General features: G+C 69.8%; 4 protein-coding genes across 8 annotated transcripts; 1 reads left to right on the plus strand and 3 right to left on the minus strand.

Moving 5' to 3' along the window:
• Positions 1-166: 166 nt before the first annotated feature.
• On the minus strand, positions 167-10,495 carry ADCY6 (adenylate cyclase 6). Of its 2 annotated transcripts, none has more exons than XM_062015389.1 (22): positions 10,348-10,495; positions 8,718-9,543; positions 7,325-7,474; positions 7,119-7,240; positions 6,898-7,009; positions 6,697-6,824; positions 6,300-6,458; positions 6,054-6,195; positions 5,826-5,954; positions 5,371-5,396; positions 5,133-5,280; positions 4,843-4,940; positions 4,680-4,767; positions 4,485-4,601; positions 4,246-4,404; positions 3,767-3,942; positions 3,662-3,691; positions 3,145-3,274; positions 2,768-3,031; positions 2,125-2,329; positions 1,070-1,194; positions 167-995 (listed from the first exon to the last, which is right to left on the minus strand). In XM_062015389.1, exons 2-22 carry the CDS (start codon positions 9,540-9,542, stop codon positions 867-869), a joined length of 3,462 nt encoding a protein of 1,153 aa, XP_061871373.1. In that variant the 5' UTR covers position 9,543; positions 10,348-10,495; the 3' UTR covers positions 167-866. The 2 variants fall into 2 exon arrangements, with proteins under 2 accessions (XP_061871373.1, XP_061871372.1); XM_062015388.1 differs by having other exon boundaries at positions 4,485-4,625.
• A 1,686-nt stretch (positions 10,496-12,181) lies between these two features.
• On the plus strand, positions 12,182-17,740 carry CACNB3 (calcium voltage-gated channel auxiliary subunit beta 3). 2 transcript variants are annotated; one of them, XM_062015399.1, is made up of 14 exons: positions 12,182-12,254; positions 12,386-12,478; positions 15,156-15,278; positions 15,361-15,483; positions 15,563-15,678; positions 15,748-15,812; positions 15,908-15,927; positions 16,160-16,240; positions 16,438-16,496; positions 16,591-16,700; positions 16,781-16,932; positions 17,008-17,103; positions 17,193-17,342; positions 17,444-17,740. In XM_062015399.1, exons 1-14 carry the CDS (start codon positions 12,213-12,215, stop codon positions 17,738-17,740), a joined length of 1,527 nt encoding a protein of 508 aa, XP_061871383.1. In that variant the 5' UTR covers positions 12,182-12,212. The 2 variants fall into 2 exon arrangements, with proteins under 2 accessions (XP_061871383.1, XP_061871384.1); XM_062015400.1 differs by lacking the exons at positions 12,182-12,254; positions 12,386-12,478 and adding an exon at positions 14,029-14,096.
• An 825-nt stretch (positions 17,741-18,565) lies between these two features.
• DDX23 (DEAD-box helicase 23) lies at positions 18,566-24,425 on the minus strand. 3 transcript variants are annotated; one of them, XM_062015668.1, is made up of 17 exons: positions 24,364-24,425; positions 23,791-24,008; positions 23,598-23,696; positions 22,912-23,008; positions 22,760-22,825; positions 22,485-22,623; positions 22,232-22,365; positions 21,857-21,969; positions 21,637-21,780; positions 21,320-21,545; positions 21,041-21,186; positions 20,700-20,877; positions 20,370-20,612; positions 20,073-20,224; positions 19,826-19,934; positions 19,527-19,701; positions 18,566-19,386 (listed from the first exon to the last, which is right to left on the minus strand). In XM_062015668.1, exons 2-17 carry the CDS (start codon positions 24,006-24,008, stop codon positions 19,163-19,165), a joined length of 2,463 nt encoding a protein of 820 aa, XP_061871652.1. In that variant the 5' UTR covers positions 24,364-24,425; the 3' UTR covers positions 18,566-19,162. The 3 variants fall into 3 exon arrangements, with proteins under 3 accessions (XP_061871652.1, XP_061871653.1, XP_061871651.1); XM_062015669.1 differs by having other exon boundaries at positions 22,232-22,362; positions 23,791-24,145; positions 24,364-24,424; XM_062015667.1 differs by having other exon boundaries at positions 23,791-24,145; positions 24,364-24,424.
• Positions 24,426-24,771: 346 nt separating this feature from the next.
• Positions 24,772-27,343, minus strand: RND1 (Rho family GTPase 1). The gene is made up of 5 exons (XM_062015532.1): positions 27,172-27,343; positions 27,014-27,101; positions 25,796-25,905; positions 25,576-25,710; positions 24,772-25,483 (listed from the first exon to the last, which is right to left on the minus strand). The coding sequence occupies exons 1-5, from the start codon at positions 27,289-27,291 to the stop codon at positions 25,238-25,240; spliced, it is 699 nt and encodes a 232-aa protein (XP_061871516.1). The 5' UTR covers positions 27,292-27,343; the 3' UTR covers positions 24,772-25,237.
• Positions 27,344-27,560: the final 217 nt, after the last annotated feature.

The following is a 27,560-nucleotide window of genomic DNA, read 5'->3' on the forward strand; positions in this document are numbered from 1 at the left end:
GTGACCCCCCCACAGCCTCCTGTGACCCCCCTCAACCTCCTGTGACCCCCCCCAGCCTCCTGTGACCCCCCCCCGCATCACGTCCCCTTCCTCCCCCCTTTCTCCACCGACCGCCCAGCTCCATTTTTGGGGTGTGCCCCGCGCCCCCACACGCCAGGACCACAGCTCGTATCCAAAGTGAGTTTTATATATAATTTATCTGTACACACGAAGGACAAAGTACCTCAGGGCTGGCACGAGCAGGGGGGGGAGAGGAGGTGCTGCCTCCTCCCCTCCCCCACCCCTCAGCGCCCCCCCCAAAAAAAAACTGCTTCAAAAAACAGAAAGAAAAGGAAAAAATAAAAAGTCACTTCATTATTATTTGGGGTTTTTTTTGCATTTAAAAGGGGGGAGGTGCCCCACACCCCCCCCCTCCACAGAGGCAGCCCCAAGGCAGCCCCCCAGCAGGGAGCGGGACCCCCTGGCCGGTGAAGGGCAGGGGAGGGGGGGCACAACGGTGCTGTGCCTGCGCCCCCCCAGGCAGGTGGCACTTCAGTTTGGCACACGGAGGGGCTGGGGAGACCCTCACCCCAACGCCCTTCCCCGGGGACCCACCTCCCCTCTTTGGCACATGGGGGGGGGTTGGACAAAGGGGGGGACACACACGCTGCACCCTCCCCCCTGCCACCCCCCGCGGTGTGGGGCTGGGGAATGCCCCCCAACACCCCCCCAACCATGGGGGGCACAGCCAGGGGCACCCCCCAGCCACCTCCCTCCTGGCCCTTTCTCCCTTTTTCCTCTTAAATACGTGGATTTGGGGATGTTTTCCTGATCTCTGGGGCTGGGGGGAGGGGGGGGACTGGGGGGCACCACGTGAGTCCCCCCAACTAACTCTCTTGAGGGCCAGCATTGAGGAAGTAGGTGGTCATCTCCCCCTTGCCCTTGACCTTGACCAGCCCCCGGCACTCCAGCGCGTAGCCCTTGGCCGCCAGCACCTGGTACAGGTCTGTGGTCACCTGGGGGAGCGGGACAGGGGGCTCAGGGGGGCTCGGGGGGCCGCAGCCCCCTCGCCCCGTGCCACGCGCCGTACCTGGATGCGGTCGGGGACGCCGGTGCTGTCCATGCGGCTGGAGACATTGACGGTGTTGCCCCAGATGTCGTACTGGGGTTTGCGGGCCCCGATGACACCGGCCACCACCGGGCCCATGTTCAGGCCTGGGGAGGGGGACAGAGTCAGAGAGACTCCCCCAAACACGGGGTAAGGGGTGCAGAGGGAACGGGGTTGCACAAGGGTTTGTGCCAAGGGGTGTGTGAGGGCTGGTGTGAGGCAGGGGAAGGGTGGAATCACCGTGGGGTTGTCGGGGTTGGAAAAGCCCCTGGAGCTGCTGGAGTCCAGCCCTGAGCCCTCCCCCTGCCCAGCCCAGCACTGACCCCTCAGCACCTCACCCCACGGCTCTGGGGTCCCTCCAGGGCTGGGCACTCCCCCAGCTCCCTGGGCAGCCTGGCACAGGGCTCACACCCCTCTCAGGGCAACAGCTCTGCCTCAGCCCCAGCCTCAACCTCCCCTGGGGCAACTCCAGCCCCTTTCCTCCTGTCACTCAGGAGCAGAGACCGACCCCCACCTTGTTACACCCTCCTGGCAGGGAGTTCACCACCAAAAACCCACCTTCTCTCTCTAAACCCCACTTTTTCCCTCAGAAGTTCACCAAAACCCCATTTTTCTCCCTCAAAACCATGTCACAGGGTCTGCAGCCCCTCAGTGTCCCTGTGGCAGTGAGTGAGGGGCCCAGCACTGACACAGCCCTGGAGCTGCAGCCTCCCCAGGGCCCAGCACAGGGGCACAATCCTGCCCTGCTCTTGCTGCCACCCCACTGCTGAGCCCAGACAGGCTGCCCTTGGCCCTCTCGCCCCCCTGGGCACGCTGCTGGCTGCTGTCCAGCCCCTGGCACCAACCCCCCCAGGGCTTTGCAGCCCCTCTGCCCCAGCCTGGAGCTCTGCCTGGGCTTGGGGTGGCTCAAGGGGCAGGACCCAGCGCTTGCCCCAGGGCAACCTCATCCCCTTGCCCTCAGCCCTCTGCAGACCCTCCAGCCTCGTGTCCGGGCTGTGGGGGGTCTGTGCCGTGAAGGGGGGTGCGAGGGGCCTCACCGATCTTCATCTGGAAGTTGTTGAAGGAGTGCTCGTTGATGTACTTCATCTGCTCCATCAGGTGCATGGCGTAGTCGGCCAGGGCCGCGATGTGGCTGCGGCCCTCGCGGTCGTACGTGGACGCGTTGAGCCCCGAGGCCGCCATGTAGGTGCTGCCGATGGTCTTGATCTTCTCCAGCTGACGGTACTTCTGCTCGCTGATGATCTGGGTTGGGATGGAGGCAGGGGGATGCAGAGTCACCCCCCAACCCCTCCAGAGCCCCGTGTGCAGGGTCCCCCCAGCTCCCACGGCCCTGTCCCGTCAGATGCTGCTCCACGGCCTCTCACACCCCGTGTGCCCCATCCCCTGTCCCCCAGCCCCACGCCTGCTGCTCTGCAACCTCCCCAGCACCCCATCTTCTCCCACTCCATCCCTCTGCACCCCTCCAGCACCCTGTGCCCCCTACCTCCCCCCATCCCATCCCAGTCTCCCCACACACATCGTCCCACAGCCTCTCCACCACCCTGTGCACCCCATTTTCCCGCACCACCTCCCCATTCTGCTCCACAGCCTCTCCCTCACCCCATCCCACACCCTCCCGCCCCATCCCCAAGCCCCCTCCCCAGCCCACCGCTGACCCCCCCCTCGCCCCCGCCCCGGCACCTCGTCGAAGTCGGCGATGATCTCGTTGAGCAGCCTCAGGCACTCGACGCCCTCGTTGTTGGCCTCCAGCTCGACGTAGAACTCGGAGAAGTTGCTGATGGAGGCGAACATGACGGCCACGCACTCGCAGGACTGGTAGTAGAGCTCGTCGTTGCGCCGCTCCCGCGCCAGGAAATGCGCCGCCACGTCCTTGGGGAGGATGTTGTGCAGCAGCCGCCGGTTGTAGGCCTGCAGCTCCTCCATCTCCTCCTTCTCACCCGTCGCCTGCGCCGGGCAGTGGGGTGTGGGAGCAGCTCCGGGGCCCCACGGCCCCCCCCGGGGCATGGGGAGGGGTCAGCGTCACTCACCCACCCCCGACCCCCAGCCCCAGCTCCTACCTGCAGCTTCCAGAGGAAGTCGAGGCGGGCGGTGGACTCGACCTGCTGCGCGTGCAGGTACAGCGCCAGCGCGAACACGGCCAGGACGGCGGGGGTGACGTAGCGCAGGGCCACCTTCCCCTCCGCCGGGCTGCGGGACCCCCGTGTGCTCAGACGGGACAGCGGGGCGGGCCGAGCCCACCCCCGGCACCCCAGAGCTGCACCCCCACAGCTGCACCCCCACAGCTGCACCGAGCCCACCCCTGGCACCCCAAAGCTGCACCGAGCCCCTGCAACCCCAAAGCTGCACTGAGCCCTGAAACCTGCACTAAGCCCCCAAACCCGCAACCCCAAACCTGCAACCAGCCCTCAAACCTCAACTGAGCCCCTGCACCCCCAAACCTGCACCCCCAAACCTGTACCAGCCCCCAAACCTGCACCTACCCCCCCAGCACAGACCCCCAGAGAACTCTCCTGCTGCTGCCCACCCTCACCCCTCCTACTCCCAGTTGCCCGCTGGTCCCAGTTGCCTGCTCACCACGCTCCCTGGGTGATGTTGAAGGAAGGCCTGAGGAGGGGAGAGAAGCTGGGGGTTAGTGGGGGGGGGAGCCATTCCTGGGAGCGGGGGGCAGCGGGCACTCACAGGGCATTGGCCACCACCAGCAGGTCAGCGTTGTCGAAGAGGGCGGCCTGGGGCCCCTCCACCAGCACCAGGTAAGTGGCCTCGATGGCCACCATGAGCAGCAGCTTCCCGATGCTGCTGATGTGCAGAAAGACGGAGCAGGCGAGGAGGCTCAGCACCACGCTGTAGGTGAAGTACTGCGGGGGGAGAGACGCTGCAGGGATGCACCAGCGCCCACGGGGACCCCCTGAGAGCACCCACACACACAGGGACCCCCTGCCATCAGCCCACACCCACACAGAGACCCTGCATCCACAGAGACCCCCTGCCAGTACCCCACACCTGTAGCAGACCCGATTCCAGCACCCTGTGAGGAGGACACAGCACCCATGGAGACCCTCTGCTCTCATCTTGCATCCCCAAGGAGCCTGTGCCAGCACCCCAGGAGCATCCTGCAGCTGCAGGGACCCCGTCCCCGAGGGTGCCCCGTGGCCACTCACCTCAGGGAAGTGGCAGACCACCCCAGCACGGTGGCAGTGGCCCATGGGGGTCCCCAGGGAGAAGTTGAGGGCCCGGAGCTGACAGGGGCCCACGGCCTCGGGGGTGATGTTGAGCTCGTGGGCAGCACAGTCCTGCAGGGCCACGCGGCTGCAGGCGAACTGGGGAGGGGTGAGAAGGGTGAGCTGGTGTCCCCCAGCCCCCACAACGCCCCCCACACCCCCCAGCACCACGTCCCTACCATGTTGATGAAGGCAGCAACAAAGACCAGGAGGATGGTGAAGACCCCGATGCCGGTGCTGTAGGTGCGGGACTGGACGATCCTCCGGGAGAGCTGCTGCAGAGCCGTGGGGAAGAGCTGGGGAGAGGGGGGCCAAGGACCCTGTCACACGTGTGGCTGAGCCCCCCACACGCCCCCCACCAGCCCTGTACTCACGGTGACACAGGAGTAGATGGCACAGACGAAGAGGATGGCAGCGAGGAGGATGAAGATGCCAACGTAGACGCCGAGCATCAGCGGGGAGCTGGGGAGAGGGGCGGCTGTGAGAGCTGAGGGGCTGGCGGGGGGCTGGGGGCTGGGGGAGGGCTGCAGCACTCACTGGGGGAACACCACGATTTGGAGGCAGCAGATGAAGCAGAAGACGAGGAGGGTGCAGGCCACGTAGCCACCAAAGCGGTCGTCCACCTTCTTGGAGTACTGTGGGGGAGCAGAGGGGTGAGACGGAGAGGGACCAGGACAGAGAGGGGCTGGAGGGGATCTCACAGAGCAGAGGGATGGATGTGACCCACAGCTGGGATGGAGAGGGCAGAGGGTGCCATGAAACCAGGACCAAGAGGACCCAGCCAGAGAACAGAGGGGAGCACAGGGCCGGGACGGAGGGATCCCCACCTTCTTCTCCAGGTCAGGTGTCTGGAAGGTGAGCAGGAACTTCTTGACGTGGTCCTTGCGGAGCTGGTCGATGCTGCGGGCGTCGATGGCCCGGCTCAGGAACTCATCCACCTCGTCCTCGGGGTTCAGGGCCTCCTGGGCACCACGGCTGGGGACAGACGGGGGTCAGGGCCCCTCAGACCCACAGCTCTGCCCCAGCGAGGGGCTGGCTGCAACCCTCCCCGGGTGCCCCCCTTACTTGTCCTTGCTGGAGTCATCGATGCCCTGTGGAGACACAAGGGAGATGGGGGGGTGTCACGGATGGGGGGGACCCCCACAGGTCTTGGGGCATCCCCCTGGGTCACCAGGGGTGGGGGACAGAGTTGCAGGATGGGGAGAATCCCCAAGGGCTCCCCCAGCCTGGCAAGGACGGTGAGGAGGGGTCTCCACGGGTCTGGGGGGGGATGTCTGACACCGGCGAGGATGGGGAAGGCCAGTGAGGACAGGGAGTATCCCCGAGGGCAGGGGGTACCCCTGAGGGTCCCCACGGGCTGCTGAAGGCGGGGGGATCCCCACGGGCTCCCCGAGGCTGCGGCAGGCAGCAGGAAGCGGGCGAGGGCTGCGGGCAGAGCTGGGGAAGCCCATCAGAGGCCGATACGGCAGCGGTGGGGGGTGGGTTCCGATCCCCCCTCCCTTCCCCCCGAGGCCACTCACCATCTGCCGGAAGGCCTTGGAGTCCTTGGTGCGGGAGAAGGAGCGCTCGGGCACCCAGCGCGGCACCAGCCCCTCGCTCGAGTTGGCTCGAGCCCGCTGCAGCTTGGCCAGGATGGCTTTCTCCTCCTTCTGCGGGGCGAGGCGGCGTGAGAGGGGGCAGCCCCAGCTCGTGCTCTGCTCCCCTCCCTGCCCCCCCCTCCCCAGCTGCGGGTGCTCCCCCCGACTCACGCGCTTCTGGCTGCAGCCCACGATGAGGAAGGTCTCGATGTTGTGCTCCTTGAGGTAGGCGTTGCGCTCGCCGCCGTGCCCCGGCTCCACCTCGTAGTCCCCGTTCAGGTACTGCAGCGTGGCCCAGGTGATGTGGATCCGCCTGGGGACGGGGGGATATAAAGGCTCTGAGCCCTCCCCGTGACCCTCCCTCACGCCCCCAGCCCCCCCAGAGCCCGTCCCAGCCCCTTCCCCAGCCCGGCTCACCCGGCTTTGCCCCCGGCTTCCATGTGGTTGGCCAGAGTGACATCATTGGACCAGACGTCGAACTGCCACTTGCGCAGCCCCAGGACGCCGCAGTGCACGCGCCCGCTGTGGATGCCCACGCGCATGTTCACGTTCACGCCCGTCACCTCGCGCACCAGCCTGCGGACGGCACGGCGAGCCCTTGGCACGGCACAGCACGGCACGGCAAACAGTGCCAGCCATGGCACGGCACAGCACAGCCGGGGCTGCACCAGCACCAGGGACGTGCCATGGGCAACAACCCACCGTGAGCAACAAACCCACCATGAGGAACAACTCCCCGTAAGCAACAACCCCCCTTTGAGCAACAAACCCACGGTGAGCGACAACCCCCCATGAGCAGCAACCCCCCACTCACGAGATGGCCTCGATCATGTCGACCCCCATCTCCACGCAGCAGTGAGCGTGGTCCCCCCGCGCCTCCGGCAGCCCCGACACACAGTAGTAGCAGTCACCCAGGATCTTGATGCGCAGGCAGTGGTTCTCCTGCACACACACACACACGCAGGTCAGGGGGCTCTGGGACCACCCCCCGACCCCCCCAGGCCCTGCCGCTCACCGCTGCCAGCTTGTCGAAGCGAGCGAAGAGCTCGTTGAGCGTCATCACCAGCTCCTGGGCCGTGCACTGCGAGGCCAGGCTGGTGAAGCCCTCGATGTCTGCAAACAGGATGCTGCCCGGAGCAAGAGCGTGAGCTGGGGAGGGGGACACCAACCACCCCGGACTCCCTCACTGGGTGACACCACCCCCCAAAGCCCCTGCGGCCCCCAGCCCCGCGGTACCTGACGTTGTCGTGCTTCTGGATGTAGATCTTGTGGAACATCATGTCCTCCTTCTTGGTGTTGATGTCCTCCTTCATCTCCATGGCCACGTGCTGGGGCAGCACCGACAGCAGCAGGCGCTCCTGCAGCCCAGCACCTCGTCAGCGGGGGGATGAGGCCCTGAGGGACTCCCCCCAGCCCAGGACCCCCGGGACCCTCCATCCCACCTGCTGCCGGTTCTCGCGCTGGAGGTGCAGCCGCGCCTGGATGTAGCCGCGGGTCTCCTGGAAGGCCTGGCGCTGCGACACCTCGGCCGGGTAGTGGGTGCAGACCCCCACCACGTTGGTGCAGAGGAAGATCAGGGCGTTGGCGCTGAGCTGGCAGGGGGGAGGTGGGCTCAGCGTGGCCACCCAGGGACCCCCAGCCCCACGGCAAGAGCTCTGACACCTCCCCTCTGCACCCCAACACCCTGACTCAGGAGCAGGGGGGCTGCAAGGGGGGCGCACAGGGACACAAGGCGGGGGGGGCTGGGCACAGGGGTGAGGGGCTGGGGCTGCAGAGGGGACCTGGGGACACAGTGGAGCAGGGCAGAGTGAACATGGGAAACCTGGGACCCCGCGCAGGGGGATGAGGATGGGACCCGGGGCAGAGGGGAGCCGGGGACACAGCTCAGCCCCGCGGGCCCTCGGGGAGCGGAGGAAGCCGGGGCAGGGCGGGAAGCGGAGCTGGCTGCAGCGGGAGGGCTGCGGTTTCCCCCCCTCCTCGTCCCCATCCCCTGGGACCGGGGCCAGAGCTATTTATAGTGCTCTGGCGGGCAGAGAGAGGGGCCTGGCGCCCACCCACCGCCCCCAGCGCATCCCCCCGGCCAGGGGACGCGGCCCCATCGCTCCCATCTGCAAGGCTCAACCCCGCTCAGGGGGGCTTCCCCTCCCCATGACCCCCCCCCGCCCCGAGCCCCACTGGCCCCAGCCTTCCCCTGGCATCGCCCCGTCTGGCACAGGCACGTGGCTGCGGCACCGGCCAGGCAGGGCGAGGGTGACGGGTGATGGGTGACGGGAGCACAGCGAGGCGCTGCCAGGGGCTGGGAACACACAGCCCTGGGGCTGAGGGGACCCCCCGCGTGCCCCCCTGTGCATGCAGCACCCCACTGGGACCAGCTGCCACCCCGGGGGGCTGGGCAGGGGACACTGCCAGGCTCCCACCCCCCACCCCGGGTGGCATCCACCCCCGCGCCCTGGCCCTGCTCAACCCCCTCAGGGGGTTCCGCTGGCCCCACAACGGGGGCTTTGTGGGTGCCCCCCCCCCACCTCCGCCCCAGCCCACAATGGCGGGTCTGTGCACAGCCCTGACGGGACAAGGGGCCCCCTGACCCCCACACGGCCGCCCAGCAGCCCCCAACCAGCATCCGCAGGGCTCTGACAACAACACCCCCACCCCGAGACCCTCCTCACGCCACCCCAGGCAGCCCAGGGGCTCCTCCTGCATCCAGAACTTTCCATGTGCACAAACACCGAAGCGCAAAAGCTCAGTGGGTTGTTTTAGCAGAGAGGGACCGAGGGAGCTGCCGGTGGCCATGGCTGGGGGGGAGTCCCCTGTGCAGCCCCCCAGCCCAGCCCTTACCTGCTTCCAGAGGAAGGGGTCGCCGGCGTTGCGGTGCCAGGCGATGGCGAGGTGCAGCAGGGAGAGCAGGGCCCCGGCCAGCACGGCCGCCCGCATGCGCACCGGCAGCAGCGTGTAGGTGATGTAGATGAAGAAGACGCTCCACCAGACGCCCTCGGCCGCGCTGCGCGGTGCCACGGCCACGGTGCCCAGCGCCTGCACGCCGGCCAGCAGCCCCAGCACCACGTAGCTCACCACCCACATGTAGTCCTGGGGGAAGGCGCTGCGGCTGCACAGCACCATGAGGAGCAGGAAGAGAGCCGTGGCGCAGGCCAAGGCGGCGGTGGCCGGCACGTGCGGGGAGCCGGGCAGGCAGTGGAAGAGCAGCATCACCCCACAGACCAGCACCAGCACCCCCATCAGCACCGTCAGGCTGCTCTGGTTCATCTGGAAGAAGTAGCGCTGGTACAGCCGCTCCAGTTTGGCCGACTGGAAGCGTTTGGAGCGGAAAACCTGGAGCAGCCGCCGCCAGCACTCGCCGGCCGCCGGCCGGGCCCCGGCACGCTTCGGCGCTTTGGCTTCGCCGTCCTCCAAGCACAGGTCCACCGATTTGAGGCCCAGGTCGCCCGCGGGCCCCTTCTTGCCGTAGTGATCCTCCTGCCAGGTGCAGTGCAGCCCCCGGGGGGGGCCCCCTCCCCGCTCCATCTCAGGGTCCTGCAGGCAGCTCATGTAGCGGGGGCCGCAGAGGCTGGCGCGGGGACGGGCACCCTTCTTGCCGTTGCGCTCCCCCCATGCCGTCTTCCGCTCGTCCACCTTGGGCACCAGGATGCCGCTGAACCACGACATGCTGCGGGCGCCGGGAGGGGGGTCAGCGCTCGGACCCCCACGGCCACAGCCCAGACGGGGACCCCGGTGCCCAGGGGGGTGCTGGGCAGCGATTGTCCCGCCCGATGGGAACGGGCAGCGCGGGTAGCAAAGGGCTCCCGTGTCCCGGCCCCCCCCGGGACCGCAGATCCCGAGCCCCAGCTCTCCCACCGGCTCCACGCCGGTGCCGCTGCCTGGCTGCCTGGCGCTTGGCTCTGCCAAGGCCGCCCCGAGCCCGTCCTTCCCAGCGCAGCGACCTGCGGCAAAGCTGGAACCGTCCGGGCGTCCCGGCCCTGTTTATCTTGAACGGCAGCCAACGGGCTGCACCGGGCACCGCGGCCCCCGGGGCACCGGGAACCGCTCGGGACGTGGCAGCCGGTCCCAGCCCCGGGCGAGCGGCGGTGAGGAACGGCCGCCCGGGAAGGGCCGGCCCCGGGGACGGCCGCCTCCCACCCTCCCCGCTGCGGGGCACGGCCCGCGGGGAGCCCCGCCGAGCCCGGCCCGCGCACCCCGCACCGCGCGCCCGCCGCCCTCCCGCCGCCGGCCCGGCCGCTCCCGCCGGCCCGGGCACCGGGCGGCCCCCGCCCCCCCCCGGGGCAGCCCCCCTCGCCCGCGGGGCCGCGGCGCTCCCGCCGCCCCGGGGCCCGGCTCGGTGTCGCCCCCCACCGCCGCCCCCTCCCCCGCCCCGGTGCCCGCCAAGCGCTCCGCTCCCGGTTCCCGCCGCCGCCGCCGCGGCCTCGCCCCCCGCCCCGCCGTGCCCGGTGCGCCCGGGGCCGGCCCCGCTCACCTCCGCCTCCGGCCCCGCCGCCGCCGCCGCCCGCTCCTACACGGCGGCCGCGCCGAGCTCCCGCCGTCCCATCCCGCGCCTCCGGCCGGGCCCCCGGTGGCGGTGGCGGCCCCGGTCCCGGTCCCGGTCGTGGCCGCAGCCCCGGCCCAGCCCCGGCCGGTGCCCGCCCCCCCCACCCCCCCACCCCCCCCCCCCGCCCGGATCCTCTCCCGGGCGCTCCCGGCCGGCGGCCTTAAAGGCGCAGTACCGGCGGCGGCCCGGTACTGCTGGGTACGGCCCGGTACGGTCCGGAGCGGCCCGGTGCGGCGGGGGAAGGCGGGGGCGGGCGCGCGGGGGCGGCGGGAGCGCGCGCGGGCGCGGGCAGACCGGCACCCCCGGGGCCGCGCGCACACACACGCACACACACACGCACACGCACCGCAGCGCTGCACCGACATGGCGGGGACAACGGGGACACGGGCAGCCGGACGCGCGCCCCGGCACCCGCGCGGCCCCTTCCCCGCACACGCACCCCCCACCCCGCTTTGAGTGTGTCCCTAACGCACACAGCCCCCCGCCCTTGCACGCATCGCCCGTCCCCATCGCGCGCACACCCCCCCTTGCACACGCACACGCGTGCACACGCGTGCAGCCCGATGCACACATACACACACAGACAGACAGAGGCCCCTTGACATGTCTGTGCACACACGCAAACGCACCCACCCCACCCCACGCCCCGCAGACACACTCAGACACCCCTGGCACGCATACACGCGCGTGCACACATCCCCTTGCACACGCACGCGCCCGTTTTGCACCCCCACGTGCAGATTCTTACACACACACACGCACTACACACGTTTTGAACACACACATCCCCTCTCCACACCCCACTCACGCACATCTGCACGCACCTACACCGTCTTGCACACTCGCACAACCCCCTGCACACTCACACATGCCTCTTGCACACTCACAAAACCCCGTTGCACACGCACATGCTCCGGTTTTGCACATTCACACCCGCCTGCAGCATCCTGTGCCTCCCTGGATGCAGACCACCCCTCACCGGGGACCCTCTTCTTGGCATTCCATGCCTGCACCCCACGGGTATGCGTGGGTCTGGCCCTGGCACCCACCCGCCTGTGGCCCATCTCCCCCCCCCGGACCCCCCAGCAGCGGCAGCGCCAGGCCCCGCGCCCCCCCGCCACCAGCGCCGGGCCTCGGGGAGCGCAGATTAATCATTAATTAGCAGCCGCCGCCGGGCCCGTGTCCCCGCGGCCCCACGCGGAAGTCCCGCCGCGCGGGGGAGGGGGGGGACGGGCGCCTGGCGGGGGGCGGCGAGCTGGGGAGGGCACTCTGGGGACAGCCGGGGGGATCCCATCACATCCTCACCGGGGGTCCTCACCCGGCGCCGCGGGGATGGGCGGCTGGGGCGCTGCCCGTGCCTCGACCTGCCCCGGGCCGGGACCTGCCGGTGCCGTGGCTCCCCTGCCCCGCTCCGAGTCCCGACCACCCCGCCCGCCCCTCTCCCCGGTGCCGCCGTTCCCCCTGCCTCCATCGCTCCGGCCAGGGGGTGCGGCGGTGCTGCAGCACCGCGGCGCTGGGCCGGATCCGGCCGCCCCCGCGGGGACACGGGGAGGGTGCATCCCCGGCGCCCCCCGGTAGCTGCCCAGCTGCGGGGGCGCGGGCTGGACGCCACGGGGATGGGCGCGGGGGCGGGCAGGCGGGGGCGGGGACCGCCGGGACGCCCCGGCGGCCCCGTGTGATGCGGAGCGCGGCAGTGGCGGCGGCGGCGGCGAGGCCCTTCCCGGTGGAGCGGCGAGGTCCGGTGCTGGGCGGCCCCACCGGGTTACCGGAGGCGCCGGTGGGTGCCACCGGGCATGTCCTCTCCGGCGCAGCCCGCCGCTCCCGGCTCCTTCCAGGTGAGCGCACCGGAGCCCTCCCCGTCACCGCGGAGCCCGGTGCGGCCCGGTTCGGTTCTGCCCGCAGCGGCGGGGCCGCCCGGTGCCGCCCGATGCCTCCCGGTGCTCACCGGCCCCTGCTGTCCCCGCAGAGCCCCCGGAGGCTCCCGAAGCGCAAGAGCCGCTTCAAGCGTTCGGACGGCAGCACCTCGTCCGACACCACCTCCAGCATCCTCCGCAGGCAGGTGAGCGGGCCGGCACCGGCTCCGGTACCGGGGCGGGGCGGCCTCGGCAGCCCCATCCCCTCCGCCTCGGCTCGCTCCCGGGAGCAGCGGCGCTGCGGCTCCGCGTTGAGGCACGGACCGGGGCTCGGGAGGAGCGGCCGAGCTCTTCCGCCCCAATTCCCCCACACACGCACAACGAGGGGGAACCGGGCCGTCGCCCCCGCCCCGCCGCTCCCCCGGGACCAGGGCTGGGCGCCGGCACCGGGCGCCGGTAGCATCGCAACAGCCGCTCCCCGCGGCTAAAAATAGCGAGTGCTGCGTCAGGGCCGGGCCGGGCGCTGGGCACCGGCACTGCGGCGCGTGGGGGGCGGGGGGCGCCGGCCGGCCCCGGGGAAACTGAGGCAGCGGAGCGGCGACGGGGGCCGGGGGAGCGAGGGGCACCCGCTGTGCCGCCCCGCCCGCTTCACCCGCCGACACCGGGCCGCTTCCCCGCGCTACCCGGGCCGGAACGCGGACACCGTCCCCGCCGCCTCCCACCCGCCTGCTCCGGTTCACCCCGGCCCGAGCGGGGACCGCGGGTCCGGCCACCGGCGGGGGAGCGGGTACCGGAGCGGTGTCAGGGGACACCGGGGGGTTCCGGTAGGGGCAGCTCCGAGAGGCTCAGAGGGGTCTCAGCATCCTCCCAGGGTGGCACCTGCCCCCCCCCGGTCCCCCCGGGGACCCCCCGGAACGGCCCCGCACGCGGCGCGGCCCCTTCAGCACCTCGGAGAGGGCCCGGCCCGGCGCCGCCGCGCTTCCCGGTACCGGCGCCGGTGCCCCCGGCCGCTGCCGCCCCTGCCCGGAGCCCCCGCGCGCCCCGCCGCCCGCCGCCCCGAGGCCTCCGGGCCGGACTCGAGCAGCCCCGGTCCGGTCCCGCCGATGCCCGTAACGGGGCGGGCCGGGCCGGTCCCCCGGGGCCCGCCGCTGCCCCCCTCCTCGGGGGCGGGGGGGGCGCGGCGGGGGGGCGGGAGCGGCTCCGGCCCCGCCGCAGGGCTCGCCCTGCAGACGGGGCTGCTACCGGCTCGGGGCAGGACGGGGCCCGCCGCACCGGAGCATGGAGGTACCCACGGGGACCCCCCCCCGCTGCCTCCCCGGGACCCCCGGCCGAGGGCTGCGGGGGTAGCACAGCCCCTCCGCCGCCACCCGGGACCCCTCCTCCGTGCCGGGAGCTTCGCAAACTAACCCCCCTTCACCCCGGGAGCTGCCCCGGGACCCCGTCCCGGTGCAGCACACCGGGACCGCAAAGGACCCCCGGCTACCAGTGCAGCCCCTCCGGGCACCCAACCGGAGAGGAGCCGGAGCCCCCCGCCAGCCCGAGGAAGGGGAGCTCGCGACCCCCAGCCCCCCGAGGCTGAGCTGGCGGGGGCGGCTCCGTGCGCCCCGGGGGGCGGCGGGAGGCGGGGGCGGGGAGGGGCGGGAAGGGGCGGCGGCGGCGGCGCGGCGGAGCGGGCAGGGCCAGCCGGAGCCCGAGCAGCAGCCGGAACCGGAGCCGGTGCCGGTGCCGGAGCCGGAGCCGGGCGGGGGGGGCGCGGGCGGCTCGGCTCGGCTCGCCCCGTCTATGTCGTTTTCTGACTCCAGCGCTACCTTCCTGCTCAACGAGGTACCGGCTCCGGTACCGGGGGTCCGGGGTTTGCGCGGGGGGCGGCCGTGCCCGAGGGGGGCGAGGGGAGGCTGCGCATCCCTGGGAGCTGACTACGCACCAGTGGGACAGGGGGGCGGCCGTGCCCGGTGCGGGGGTTTGTGCCCAGTACACGGGGGGCTCGGCCGACCCCCCGGCCCTTTGTTCCTCGCCGCCGCCGGTTTCTCCCCCCGCCGTGGCAGGAGCCGCCGGGCGCTGGGCTCGGAACAGTGCGGGGTGGGGGGAAATACCGACTCCCATGTCAGAAGATCCCCGTTAGGGCGAAGCTGCGGGCCGGGGGCTGCATGGGGGGGTTGCAGGGGCGGGGGGCGCTGGTGACGCTGTAAGGGGAGGCCGTGCTGGAGATGCTGGGCAGAGGGGGGAAGATGCTCGGGGGGGAGCGGTGACGATGCTGGGGGGGGCGCGTGCTGGAGAGGCCATGTTTGGGGGGGGGCACGCTGGGAAACCATATTGCTGCGTGGGGGTAGGGGGCCTGGGCCCCCCCGCGGGGAGCGAGGCGGGATGCGCAGAGTGGGGGGGTCCGTGTGCGGCGGGGCCGGTGCTGAGCAGCGGTGCTGAGCTCAGCGTGCACAGGGCCCGGGGGCCTCGCGGGGGGCTGCGGCGGGGGGTCAACCACATCCAGGGACATATAAATATTTCAGCGCAGCTTCTGCGCCTGTTCCGGGCGCCGCGGGCGACGGGTAATTACCGGAGGGGGGTGGGGGTGAGCCGGGGGGGGCTGCACCGAGCACTCGCCGGGCACGCTGGGGTGGGGGAATCGCTGTGGCAGAGCCACATCTCCGGCGGAATGGGACCCCCCTACCCTCAGCTTGGTCCTCCCTGGGAGTCCCGGGAATCGAGGCTGCACCCCAGGGCTGCCACACTGGGCTCTGCCGCCCGTGTCACCCTGGAGCCCTGAACGCCAGAAGCGACTCTGGGGTCAGCGGGGTCCCGTGCCCGGGCTGGCACTGCCTCGGGATGAGGCCCCTCTATGCGGGGGTCCCCACAGCCCCCCGGCACTCAGCCCTGTCTCCCCCCCAGGGCTCGGCGGACTCCTACACCAGCCGCCCGTCCCTTGACTCCGACGTGTCCCTGGACGAGGACCGTGAGGGTGCCCGGCGCGAGGTGGAGAGCCAAGCCCAGCAGCAGCTCGAGAGGGCCAAGGTAGCAGAGAGGGGGGACAGGGGCAGCCCCCGGGGGGGCTGGCAGGGCCCAGGGGTGCTGAACCCCCCCACCACATCCCCAGCACAAGCCAGTCGCCTTCGCTGTGCGCACCAATGTCAGCTACTGCGGGGCGCTGGACGAGGAGTGCCCGGTGCAGGGAGCCGCCATCAACTTCGAAGCCAAAGATTTCCTGCACATCAAGGAGGTGAGTTGGGGTGCCAGGGGTGTGTGTCAGGGACAGGGACCCCCCGCCCCAGCCTCACCCCTGCCCTGCCCTCACCCAGAAATACAGCAATGACTGGTGGATCGGGCGCCTAGTGAAGGAGGGGGGGGACATCGCCTTCATCCCCAGCCCCCAGCGCCTGGAAGCCATGAGGCTCAAGCAGGAGCAGAAAGCCAGGTAGGGTCTGGACACCCCTTGACCACCCCCTGGGTCCCCCAGTGCTCACTCACCTGCTTGCTCCCCCAGGAGAGCTGGCAATGCCTCGGGCCTCGGCGACAGCGGGAGCCGGCGATCGCCTCCCCCCTCCTTAGGTAAGGGCAGGTCCTGGTCCAGGGGGATTCAGAGGGGTCCCTGCGGGGTCCCCCCTTTGCTCTCACCAACCTCTGTCTTCTCTCCTCTCCCCAAGCCAAACAGAAGCAGAAGCAGGTGAGTCCCTGTGGCAGAGTTGTGCCCTGGGCAGAGGGGAAATGGGGAAGGGGCTGCAGGTGAGGCTGAGCGTGGCTGCTTCTGAAGTGGGGGCACAGACACCCTCACCCCCGGCTGTGGGGCTTGGGGGGTGCTCCAGGACGTCAGGGTTCTCTGCAATAGGCTCCTTCGCCCCTTTCTCTGTGGGAGTGGCAGTGCAGGGCGCTGATGCCTCCCCACATCCTCCCTGCAGACGCAGCACATCCCACCCTACGACGTGGTCCCCTCCATGCGGCCCGTGGTGCTGGTGGGGCCCTCACTGAAAGGATATGAGGTATTGGGGGGCTGCGGGGTGGGGGTGAGCGGGGGGCCCTGTGCCCCTTGTCCCTTCCCTGTCCGTCCCGTGCCGGTGCTGGGCAGATGGTGGGGCCCAGGGCTGCTGGCAGGGAGCCGGGCGGCTGCCACCTCCCCGGTGCTGCCATCTGCCGCCGGCTCCCCGCGGGCTCACGGCGCTGGTGGCCCCGCCGGCAGGTCACCGACATGATGCAGAAAGCCCTCTTCGACTTCCTCAAGCACAGATTCGATGGCAGGTGAGACCCTCCCCCTCCTCTCCCCCAGGAGCCCTCCCCATGACCTGGAGGGTACCCAGCTCACCCACCGCCGTCCCCCTGCCCCCCCCACCAGGATCTCCATCACCCACATCACCGCTGACCTCTCCCTGGCCAAGCGCTCCATCCTCAACAACCTGGGCAAGCAGGCGATCCTGGAGCGCTCCACCGCCCGCTCCAGCATCGGTGAGGGGCCGGGCCCAGCCCAGGGCGCAGGGACCACCCCCCCTCAGGGTCAGCCCAGCCTGACACGTCCCTGTCCCCAGCCGAGGTGCAGAGCGAGATCGAGCGCATCTTCGAGCTGGCCAAGTCCCTGCAGCTGGTGGTGCTGGACGCCGACACCATCAACCACCCAGCCCAGCTGGCCAAGACTTCCCTGGCGCCCATCATCGTCTACGTCAAGGTGTCCTCGCCCAAGGTGAGGGGTGATGGCGGGTCTGGGGGGTCCCTGGCCCCTCCCGGTGGTGCCCTCACCCTCCGGCCCCCTCCCCAGGTCCTGCAGCGGCTCATCAAGTCCCGTGGCAAGTCCCAGGTGAAGCACCTCAACGTGCAGATGATGGCAGCCGACAAACTGGTGCAGTGTCCCCCGGTGAGCCGGCCCGTCACCCCCCCTGAGGACAGACACGTGGGGAGGGGGCCCCCGAGCCACCCCTCACCCCTCTCACCGGCCCCCCCCAGGAGCTCTTCGATGTGATCCTGGACGAGAACCAGCTGGAGGACGCCTGTGAGCACCTGGCCGAGTACCTGGAGGTTTACTGGCGCGCCACACACCACCCCCCGCACGCCCCCCACGCCGTGCCCTCGCCCACCGGCCTCCCGGGCCTGCAGGTACCCGCTGCCCCCTCCCCACGCAGCGCCATGGGCCGGAGGAGGGGCACGGGCAGCCCCCCACCCCAGCCCCAGCCCCACGGCGCCGTCCCTGCCCGCAGAGCCAGCAGCTGCTGGGGGAGCGCGGGGAGCACTCGCCGCTGGAGCACGACAGCCTGATGCCCTCGGACGAGGCCGGGGAGAGCTCCCCCCAGCCCTGGGGGGCTGCATCGCAGCGCAGCTCCCGGCACCTGGGAGAAGAGGAGGAGGAGTATGGGGACCCCTACCCCGACTTGTACCAACCCCACCGGCACCACAACAGCGGGCTGCAGGGCCCCGGCGCGTCCGAGCGCCAGCCCGAGCGCGGCCACGACAGGAACTGGCAGCGGAGCCGGCCCTGGGCCAAGGACAGTTATTAGGGGTGGGGGAGAGGGGTTGGGGGGCAGGGCTGGGAACCGGCCCCCCACCCCCCGGGCGCCCCCCGCCTCGCCCCGGCCCCAGGCTGGGGCTGCTCAGACAATCTCCCTCTTGGGAAACCTCCTCGGCAGTGGCAGCTTCCTGGCGCCCGTGCCCCGGGCACGGCCTCAGCCACAAGCACAGGGGTGGGGGCTGGTGCCAGGATGCCCTGGGACCCTCCCTCATGGCTCTCGGGGATCCAGGGACAGCCCCCTGCCTTCTCCCTGCCTCGGTTTCCCTGCCTGCCCACCCCCCTCATCGCAGGCTCGTTCCCCTGCACGGCAGCTGCCGTAAACAGAGGGTGCTCCCCCTCCCCAAGAGACCTGGAGGTCAGGTAATGGGGGATGGCAGCTTTGGCAGCGACCCCCCTCCCACACAGACCCGAGGAAGAAGGGGAAGCTCCCCCTGGGGCTTGGCCTGCCCCCTCCCCTCCCCTGCATGGGACCCCCGGGTCGGGGGGGACGCACCGGCCGCTTTGCTCTGCACTGATTCCTGCCCCCCCCTTCCCCACATCACCGCAGCCAAACCGCTTCCTCCCTCTAGGACGGGGCTCGTGGAGAGAGGGGGCAACCGGACTCTGACCTGGGGAGGGGGCTGCTCCCCCCTGCACTCACCGCCCCTCCCTGTCGCCCCCTCCCCTCGCAGCCGCCACCGCACGTCACCGCATCCCTGTAAATACGGCGCCCACCCCCAGCTGGGGACTGCTCAGCAGAGGGTCCCGGCCCAGGCTGACCCCCCCGGGCCTGAGCTGGCTGGGGGGGGACACACACATGGGTGGGAGCCACAGATTTGTTATAATTTCTTTTGTAGAAAGCACCGATTTCCCTGTAACTGGTTTCAGAAACACACGAGTGCTCGGAGGTGCCCGTGTCCGTGTCTCGGGTCGTGGGGGGACACACACCTCTGTGTGGGGTCATCGGGCTGGGGGGGGGCACAAAGGAGCCAGTGCTGGGGGTGCTGAGCCCCCCAAAGGTCTCCCCTTGGGGTACATCTGGTCCCTGTCCCCTTGGGAAGCTGCTCCCCAGGGGTGGTGGCGCAGGACGGAGGACGGGAGGAGCTGGAGCCCGGTGCTGCAGGTTTATTCCTGCAGCCTGGAGCTTTGGCTAAAAAAGGGGTGAAAGGAAAACAGCTCCTGGCACAGCCCAGCCCCAACCCCCCCACGCAAAGCCCCGCACCAGCCCAGCCCCACAGCAGGGGCACAGGGAGCAACCTGCCCCCAGACAGCCCCCAGGCTCCAGGGAAGGCAGGGAGGGGGACGCGGGAGAGGGGGACACGTAGGGACAGTCTGTGCTGTGAACAGTCCCAGCTGCATGGGGGGAGCTGGGAAAGGAACTTCCAGAAACGTCCTGGCAGCTCCTGGAGCCCGAAGGAGAGAGGGAGGGGCGTCAGGCGAAGATGGTTTCCTCCCGGCGCTTCTTGGTGAGGATGGTGCCGGGTTTGTGCTGGGCGTCGGGGTGGTTGGCGAGCTCGGGGGGGCACGAGGACACCGGGCTCTCCAGGATCGCCTGCTTCAGGTCGTAGAACACGGTGGAGTCCTCTTTGGTGAGGAAGGTGATGGCCACGCCGCTCTTCCCCGCACGGCCCGTCCGCCCAATGCGGTGGATGTAATCTGTGGGGAGAAAAGAGAGTCAGGCAGGGCCCCCACACGACCCACAGACCCCCCATCCCATCCTCACACACCCCACAGACCCCCCACACACCCCACAGTACCCTCACTCACCCCACAGCCCCCACCCTGCCCCCACTCACCCTCGATGTTCTTGGCCATGTCGTAGTTGACGACCATGGACACGTCGTGGATGTCGATGCCGCGCCCGGCCACGTCCGTGGCCACCAGGATGTCCTTGGCCCCGGCCTTCAGGTTGGAGAGGGCGAACTCCCGCTGCTCCTGCCCTTTGCCGCCGTGCAGGGTGCAGGCGTTGTACTGCGGGCAGAGGGGGGTCAGACGGGGTCCCCACGCAGGGAGGGGGGTGCAGGGGCTCGGGATGATCTCCCCCTCCACCCGCCACAGCAGGAGCTGGGGGGGCTCCAGCACAGCCCAGACTCACCCCCATCTTCTCCAGGGACTTGGCCAGGACGTCGCAGCCCTTCTTCTGGTTGACGAAGATGATGATGGGCGGGTCGAAGCCCTGCTCCAGGATGGCCAACAGCTTCTTCCTGTCGGGGGGTGAGCACGGCTGGGTGAGGAAGGGCCAAAGCACCCCACAAGACTCCTCCTCCAAGAGCTCCCTCACCCTCCAGCGCCCCCAGCCCACCCTCCCCGCTCCAACCCCACCCCGGCAGCCCCCTCCTCACCTCTTCTCCGACTCTGACATGAGGAACACCTTCTGCTCCACCCTCTCGTGGGGTTTTCCGGCAGAGCCGATGTACACCACGGCCGGGCGCCGCAGGTAGCTGCGGGCCAGGCGCTCCACGGCCGGCGGCATGGTGGCCGTGAACATGACGGTCTGTGGGAGAACACGGCAGGCAGCAGGCGGAGACCTTCCCTCACAGGGCAGGACGGAAGCTGCTGCTCCCTCGGCCGCTTCCCCACAGCCCCAGGACCCCGGGGACCTGCCGGAGCCCCACGGCGGGGGTCCCACCTGCACCCACCTGCCTGTACTTGTGCTTCCCCGACTCGAAGTTGGCCAGCATCTTCTCGGGGTCCTCGGCCTCGTCGGTGTCGGGTTTCTGGTTGGTGACGGGCATGTGCTCCAGGATCTTCTGCACGTCGGGCTCGAAGCCCATGTCGATCATGCGATCCGCCTCGTCCAGCACCACGTAGGTGCAGCGGCTCAGCACCAGGTACCGGTTCTCCAGCACGTCGATGAGCCGCCCCGGGGTGGCGATGACGATCTGAGGGGGGTGGGGAGGGTGAGGGGGCTGCAGGCTGGGGGTGAACCGCTCCCCACACACCCCCCTCCAGCCCCCGGGGGCGCTCACCTCGCAGCCCATGCGCAGGCGGAAGCCCTGGTCCTCGCGGGAGATGCCCCCGATCACGGCCACTGTGCGGATGCCCAGAGGTTTCCCAAACTTGATGGTTTCCTCCTCAATCTGTTGGGCCAGCTCTCGGGTGGGGGCCAGGATGATGGCGTAGGGACCCTGGTCTGACTCCTCAATCCTGGGACAGACTCATGTCAGCCCCACCACCGTGTGTGTGTGTTGGGGGAGTGTGTGTGCTGGAGGATGCGTATTGGGGGTGTTGGGGGAGTGTGTGTGTTGGGGGTGTGTATTGGGGGTGTTGGGGGGTATGTGTGCCCCCCAGCCCGTCCCGTGGCACGCACCGGTCGATCTTGGGCAGTGTGGTGATCCACACCAGCAGTGGGATCAGGAATGCTGCCGTCTTGCCGCTGCCGGTCTCGGCGACGCCGATGATGTCGCGGTTCTGGAGGCCGATGGGGATGGCCTGGCGCTGGATGGGGGTCGGCTCCTGCCCAGGGGAGACGCAGGTTTGGCAGAAGAACTTTTCCCCCTCACCCCACAGGGATGTGGCCCCCAGAACGGGCCCTTTTTTTTCCTCTAGGCCACTCCCCCGTGGGCTGCCGGGGACCCCCGTAGCCCACCTTGTAGCCGCACTTGTCGATGACCTCCAGGATGTGTGGGGGCAGGGAGGAGTCCTTCCAGGAGCGGATGGGGTTGGGGATCTTGCCCCCCTTGGTGGTGATGCTGTAATCCTCACGGAAGATGCGCCAGTCCCTGTCTGTCATCTCGTCCAGCTTCTTCTGAGACCAGTGCCGGTCGTCCCAGCGCTGCTTGGCCTCCTTCTTCCGCAGCTTCCGCAGCCGAGCCCTAGTGTGGAGGAGAAGGAAGGGGAAAGGGCTCATACCCTGTGACCCCAACACCCCTTGGGAGCCTCCCAGCTCCTCCCCAGACCACTCACTCCTCCTGCTCCTTCTCCTCCAGCGTCCGTCTCTTCTCCATCAGGTCCCCGTAGAAGCGCGACTGCTCCCGCTTCTGCTGCTTCAGGTCGATGCCTGCGATGAAGCCCCGGCCCAGCAGCTGCACTTGGTGCCTCTCCTTGTACCTACAGCGGGACGTGAGCGTCAGGGGCTGGGCTGGGGCTGCCCCACACCCCAGGAAATCCCCTCCCCAAGGCTCACAGCGGGTTGTAGTCGATGGAGGTGTCCTCCGACGCATCCCACTCAAAGACGAACTTGCGGTCGTTGAGGTGCCGCGTGCGCCGGCGCTTCTTCACCCCCCCCAGGTACCGCTCCTGCGGGGGCAGGGGGCATGAGACCCTGGCCTGGGCTGCCCAGGGAGCTGGGGGAGTCCCCAGCCCTGGAGGGATCCCAAAGCCGTGGGGCTGAGGTGCTGAGGGCCGTGGGTTAGTGGTGGGTTAAGGGCTTGGCAGGGTAAGGCCAGGGCCGAAACTCCCACAGCTCAAAGGGCTTTCCCAACCCCAATAACCCTGTGATTCTGTGACCAGTAGGGAGGGATCAGCCCACCCCCAGCCCCAGCCTGGCCCCCAGCCCCACCTTGATGGCGTGCAGCTCTTTGCTCTTGTCCTTCTCCTCCCGGATCTTCTGCCTGCCCTCCTCATCCTCCGTGCCGTTGGTCTCGCGCTCCATGCGCTCGCGGCGCTCGCGGCGCTCCCGCTCCTGGGGGTCTTCTGGGGAGCAGGGGAGGGGTCTCAGAGCCAAGCACCTGCCCCAGGACCAGGGGTAGCTCCAGGGTGTCCTGCCCCAGCCCCTCATGGCCAGGCAAGCTGCTGTGAGGATGCCACCTTACCCAGCATCTTCCTCCCCATCTCCTGGAACTGCTTCCTCTTCTTCCTCTCCTCCTCCAGCAGCCGCTGCCGCTCCTCCACCTCCTGCTGCCGCCGCCGCAGGGCCTCAGCCTCCCGCTCCGCCTTGGACAGGAACTTGGGCTGGGACAGGAGAGGAGAAGGCTCAGCCCAAGTCTGGCTGCCACCCCCTCACTGCTGGGGCTGCCTGAGCAACAAGAACCCCCCACCAATCCATATGGCCCCGCAGACAGAGGACGGGAGAGGCCCCCGCTCCTACCTTGGCTTCTGCCTCCTCCTCAGCCTTCTTCTTCGCCAGCAGCTCCTCCAAGGACAGGGGCTGCGCCTGCCAACGTGTGGCCACAGTGTTAGCAGCCCCTGCTGGGACCCTTCTCCTCACCAAGGCGATTCCCCTCTGCTCCCCCTCCTCACCTTCTCCTTCTTCAGGGCATTCTCCTCTTCCTCCTCTGCCTTCCGTGAATCCCGCTCCTTCCGGGACTTGGAGTCCTTCCCCCTGCTCGGGGACAAGCTTCCCCCAAAACAAAGGGGAGTCATGCAGCCAGTGCAGTCCCAGCTCACCCCAACCTCACCCAACTGGAACCCTGGGGAAGGGGCTGGAGCAAAAGGGTGCTGGGGAGGGGTTGAGGGAATGAGGGTGTTGAGCATGGAGGAGAGGAGGCTGAGGGGAGACAGGAGCGCTCTCTGACACTCCCTGACAGGAGGCTGCAGGGAGCTGGGGGTCAGGCTCTGCTCCCAAGTGAGAAGATGAAACAGTCTCAAGGTGCCCCGGGGGAGGTTGAGGCTGGAGCTGAGGCACAACTGTTTCCCTGAGAGGGGTGTCAGCCCCTGTGCCAGGCTGCCCAGGGAGCTGGGGGAGTGCCCAGCCCTGGAGGGATCCCAAAGCCGTGGAGCTGAGGTGCTGAGGGCTGTGGGTTAGTGGTGGGCTGGGCAGTGTGAGGTTAGTGGGGAGACTTCAGGAGCTTCAGGGGCTTTTCCAACCACACTGACTCTGTGATCTCAGCTTCACCCAGGATGGGGCTTTATCCAGGGACCAGCCCTGAATCGGTGTTGGCAGGAGAGTGGGGACAGGGACCCCCCTCCAAAGGGCTGAAGCTCACCTCGACCGCTTCCTGTCCTTGTCCCGCCGGTGCCCATCCTTGTCCCGGTCTCGCTCCTTCTTGCTCCGGTCCCGCTCACGCTCCTTGTGGCGTCGGTCCCTGGGGAGGTGGGACGGTCAGGGCCTGGCCTCAGCCCAACCCCCTGCCCCTCGCGTTCCCCTGCAGCGCCGCGGCTCCCCGTGACTCCCCTCACCTCTCTGCTGACTTGGAGCGCGAGCGGGAGCGTGAGCGGCTGCTTCGCCTCCGGTCCCGGGACCGGTGCCGCTTCCTGTCTTTGGAGGGGGAACCTTTGCGGTCTCGTTCCCGCTCCCGCTCCCGATCCCGGTCCCGCTCCGGGGAGCGCGAGCGCTTCCTCTCCTCCTTCACCGGGGACGCGTCCCGGTCCTTCTTGTCTGACAGCTCTCCGGCCATCTGCAGGGCAGCGGGTCACAGGGAGCGGGGGGTCGGGACCAGGGGGCCCCGGGGAGGCTGTCGGGGGCTGCAGCGACCCGGAGAGAGGCCAAGAAGGGCCAGAAGGGCTCGAGGTCTCGGGGGGCAAACGGGGAGGGCTGGAAGAGCGAGGAGGAGGAATCAGCGCGTCACTCCTCCCGGCCCGAGGCCACCGGGCCCGCTCCCCGCCGCCGTGTCCCTCCCCTCGGCCCGGGCCCGCTCCCCGCCGCCGTGTCCCCCCCGCCAGGCCCGGTCCCGCTCCCTGCCGCCGTGTCGCCCCCTCGGCCCGGTCCCGCTCCCCGCCGCCGTGTCGTCCCCTCGGCCCGGGCCCGCTCACCGCCGCCGCCGCCGCTCCGGGCCTCAGCGCCGCCCCGCCGCCATGGCCGCGCGCCGCGGGGCACGCCGGGAGCGCCGGGGCCTCCGACGGGCCGGGACTACAACTCCCGGCAGCGCCTCCGCGCCACGAGCCGCAGCGCAGCCGCTCGGCGCGCGGATCCCTCCGCCGCGCGCACCCCCAAAGCCCCGCACCGAACCCACCCCCCCCCCCCCCAGCCCCGAGCGAGACCCCTCACACCTCACCGACAGCCCCCAGCCTCAGCCCGGCAGCAGGAGAGGCCCCAGGACTGCCCTCCCGCCCCCCCAGCGCTGGGACACCCCCACCCCGGCTGACACACGGGCACACTCCCTCCTTCCCGCTGGGGGGAACCCCAACGCCCCCTCCACCAAAGACAGCACCAGGCCCCGCTGCACATGGTGGGTGTTGTATTTCAGATAATAAATAAGCTTTTTAATAACACTGACCATGGAACAGAGATGCCACCCCAGAGACAGTCCATAAACCAGCTCCCCCAGCACCCCCCGCCCCACGGGGGTCCCAGGGCCAAGCAGCAGATGAGGGATGGGGCAGCATCAGGGGAACAGGATGAGTCCATAGATGAGCCCCCAACCCCGGGGCTGGGCAGCAGCTGTTGAGCACCCTCCCTGGACCCCACCAAACCCCTCTTTCCCCCAACCAACACAGCTCCATGGAGGTCAGCCCCAGGACAGGGGCCCGATGAGGGAAACAGAGCGATGGGAGGGCAACAGGCAGCCCTTGCTCCTCGGGTGGGGGGGAAGGACAGCTCTGCCACCCTGTCCAGCCCCCCACCCCATCCTGTGGCCTCAGGGAGGGCTGGGGGCTTCCAGGGGGGGAAGCATTCCTGTCCCCTCCTTCACATGACAGAGCAGCTTTTTGCTTTTTCCTTCTTGAAGGTGGAGGAGATGAGCTCGGAGCGGCTGGGCAGGTGCAGGAGTCTCTTGGACAGGCTGCGGGGTGGGCTCTTGGGGGGCTGCGAGGGGGCTTTGCTGAGGCAGATGCCGGACACGGTCCGGAAGATGCTGTGGACGCTCTTCTCCGAGGTGAAGGCCGAGCACTCCAGGTAGCTCTCGGCTCCCAGCTGCCTGGCGGCCGCGCAGCCCTGCCACACAGCCCCTGCCGTGTCAGGCTGCAACAGCAGCACCCCAAACCCACCCCAACCCCCCAAAACACACAGTGAGCCCCCTCCCCAACCTGCTCGTAGGAGATGGGTGCCTGCTTCTGGTGGGAGAGCTCCATCAGGGTGCTCAGGTCCGTCCGTAGGTCTGTCTTGCAGCCGATGAGCAGCACCCGCGTGTCGGGGCAATAGTCCGTGATCTCTGTCTTCCACTGTGGGGCAAAAGGGATGGAGCTGCTGTCACTGTGGGGAGGAGACCCCCAAACACACTTTCCCCCTTCAATCCCCGCCCCTCACCTTCTTGGAGGCGCTGTCCAGGGTCTCGGGGCGGCTGATGTCGAAGCAGAGCAGGACAGCATCTGAGTCGCTGTAGCACAGGGGACGCACGTTGTCATAGTAGGGAGAGCCTGGGGGAAAAGGGGGTGTCAAGGCACAGCCTCCCCCCTCCCCAGGAGGTGCTGGCAAAGGAACACAGACCCTCTTCTGCCCAGGGTGGGGGGCACACAGTCCAAGGCAGTACCCCCCCCCTCCAAAACACCACCTCCGCTCCCCGCAGCCCATCGCCATCGCCCCAACGAGGCGGCAGGAAACGGATCCTGCAGTGTTTATATAACAACCATCCCTCCCCTCGCCACGATGGGGAGTCCTGCCAGCAGCAGAGCTGGGGGGACATGGGGGTTCAGAGTTGGGGGAGAGTGCTGCCACCCCCAAGGGGTCCCCAGGGAGCTGAGGCCAGCAGCACTGGGACTGCGGGGGGAGGGGGGGCTGGGGGGCTGTGATTTGCAGAGGGGTGCAGGGGCAGTGGGGTGTCCCTCCGGTGCGGGGGTGGCCAGGGAGCCCCCATCCCGCCCTCCCCCGCACCCCACCAGGCCTCGGAGGGGTTTTGCAGCCCAGACGCTCCGTGCACAGAATAGCAAAGAGGCTGCGCCAGCGCATCGCCATAGCAACACGGGGACCGCGGGTGGCGGGGACCCCCCCTGGACAGGGGGGACACTGCAGCACCACGGCAAGGCTGCCCCAGCCCCCTCACACAGCCCTTCGGTGTTGCCCGGGGAGGGGATGCCCCGTGACAACCCCCCTCATTCGCAGGCAGCCCCACAGGGACGAAGCCGGGGCCCCAGCACCCCATGGGGGGGTCTCAACACTGTGGGGAACCCCTCCAGAACTGGAGTCAGCCCCAATCTGTGTCTCTGTCCTCCCTTCTGGGCCAGTCCCCAGGGACTCCCAGGCAACCAGGTCACCCGTGTGCCCCCCACTCACAGGGTTCCAGCCCCCCATTGAGGCCACCAATCCCCCCAGGAATCCCACTGCAGGGCTCCCTCTGCTGCAACCCCCAGGGTCTCCCCAAACCCCAGGCCTGCCACCCCATCCCCGGAGACCCCAGATAACCTTCCTCCAGCAAACACCCCCCATCCCTCCCACGGGGGCCAGAGCTGCCCTCGCCCCGCTGCACCCCCCGGTACCGGAGAGCCCCCCGCCACGAGCCGCACACGCAACCCCCCCGCCCCCCGGTACCGGAGGTGTCCCAGAGGCTCAGCTCCACCCGCTGCTCCTCGCTGGCCAGACACGCCGTGTAGTTCTCAAACACGGTGGGCACGTACGTCTGCAACGGCACCGAGAGCGTTCAGCGCCCGGTCCCCGCCGCCGGTCCCCAGTCCCCGGTGTCGGCTCACCTCGGGGTAGCAGTCCTTAGCCAGCACCTGCAGCATCGCCGTCTTGCCGCACTGCACGTCGCCCACCAGCACCAGCTTGCAGCGGGCCGGAGCGGCCGGGGGCGGCCTCCGCTCCCGCATGACGGCGGCAGCGCCGAGCACAACCTCCCCCCTACCGCCGCCGCCCGCCCTCCCGCCGGCCCCGCGCCGCGCCGCCGCAGAGCCCTATATAGCCAACGGCCGCCGAGCCCCGCCCACGCCGGGGCCCCTCTGCCAATCACCGCGGCGCCTTCCGACGCGCCGGCCAATAGCGGGGAGGCGGGGAACACGCGGGCCACGCCCCTTCCCAGTGCCGGGCCGTTCCTCCTCCCCCCACCAGGGGGCGCCCGACTGGCCGCGGGCGGAAGTGG

The sequence above is a fragment of the Colius striatus genome, chromosome 26 (genome assembly GCF_028858725.1).
Source record: "Colius striatus isolate bColStr4 chromosome 26, bColStr4.1.hap1, whole genome shotgun sequence".
NCBI classification, from domain to species: domain Eukaryota; kingdom Metazoa; phylum Chordata; class Aves; order Coliiformes; family Coliidae; genus Colius; species Colius striatus.

Coding starts and splice junctions, on each gene's coding strand:
- RND1 (XM_062015532.1), bottom strand. CDS start 27,291: ATGCGGGAGCGGAGGCCGCCCCCGGCCGCTCCGGCCCGCTGCAAGCTG. Junction 27,102..27,171: donor CTAAGGACTGCTACCCCGAG/GTGAGCCGACAC, acceptor GTGCCGTTGCAG/ACGTACGTGCCCACCGTGTT. Junction 25,906..27,013: donor GAGCCTCTGGGACACCTCCG/GTACCGGGGGGC, acceptor CTTTTCCCCCAG/GCTCTCCCTACTATGACAAC.
- ADCY6 (XM_062015388.1), bottom strand. CDS start 9,542: ATGTCGTGGTTCAGCGGCATCCTGGTGCCCAAGGTGGACGAGCGGAAG. Junction 6,196..6,299: donor GAAGCCGGGGGCAAAGCCGG/GTGAGCCGGGCT, acceptor CCCCGTCCCCAG/GCGGATCCACATCACCTGGG. Junction 5,955..6,053: donor TGGGCTGCAGCCAGAAGCGC/GTGAGTCGGGGG, acceptor CTCGCCCCGCAG/AAGGAGGAGAAAGCCATCCT.
- CACNB3 (XM_062015399.1), top strand. CDS start 12,213: ATGTCCTCTCCGGCGCAGCCCGCCGCTCCCGGCTCCTTCCAG. Junction 15,928..16,159: donor CCAAACAGAAGCAGAAGCAG/GTGAGTCCCTGT, acceptor TCCTCCCTGCAG/ACGCAGCACATCCCACCCTA. Junction 16,701..16,780: donor CACCGCCCGCTCCAGCATCG/GTGAGGGGCCGG, acceptor CCCTGTCCCCAG/CCGAGGTGCAGAGCGAGATC.
- DDX23 (XM_062015668.1), bottom strand. CDS start 24,008: ATGGCCGGAGAGCTGTCAGACAAGAAGGACCGGGACGCGTCCCCGGTG. Junction 20,878..21,040: donor ACACTGCCCAAGATCGACCG/GTGCGTGCCACG, acceptor AGTCTGTCCCAG/GATTGAGGAGTCAGACCAGG. Junction 20,225..20,369: donor GGAAGCACAAGTACAGGCAG/GTGGGTGCAGGT, acceptor GTTCTCCCACAG/ACCGTCATGTTCACGGCCAC.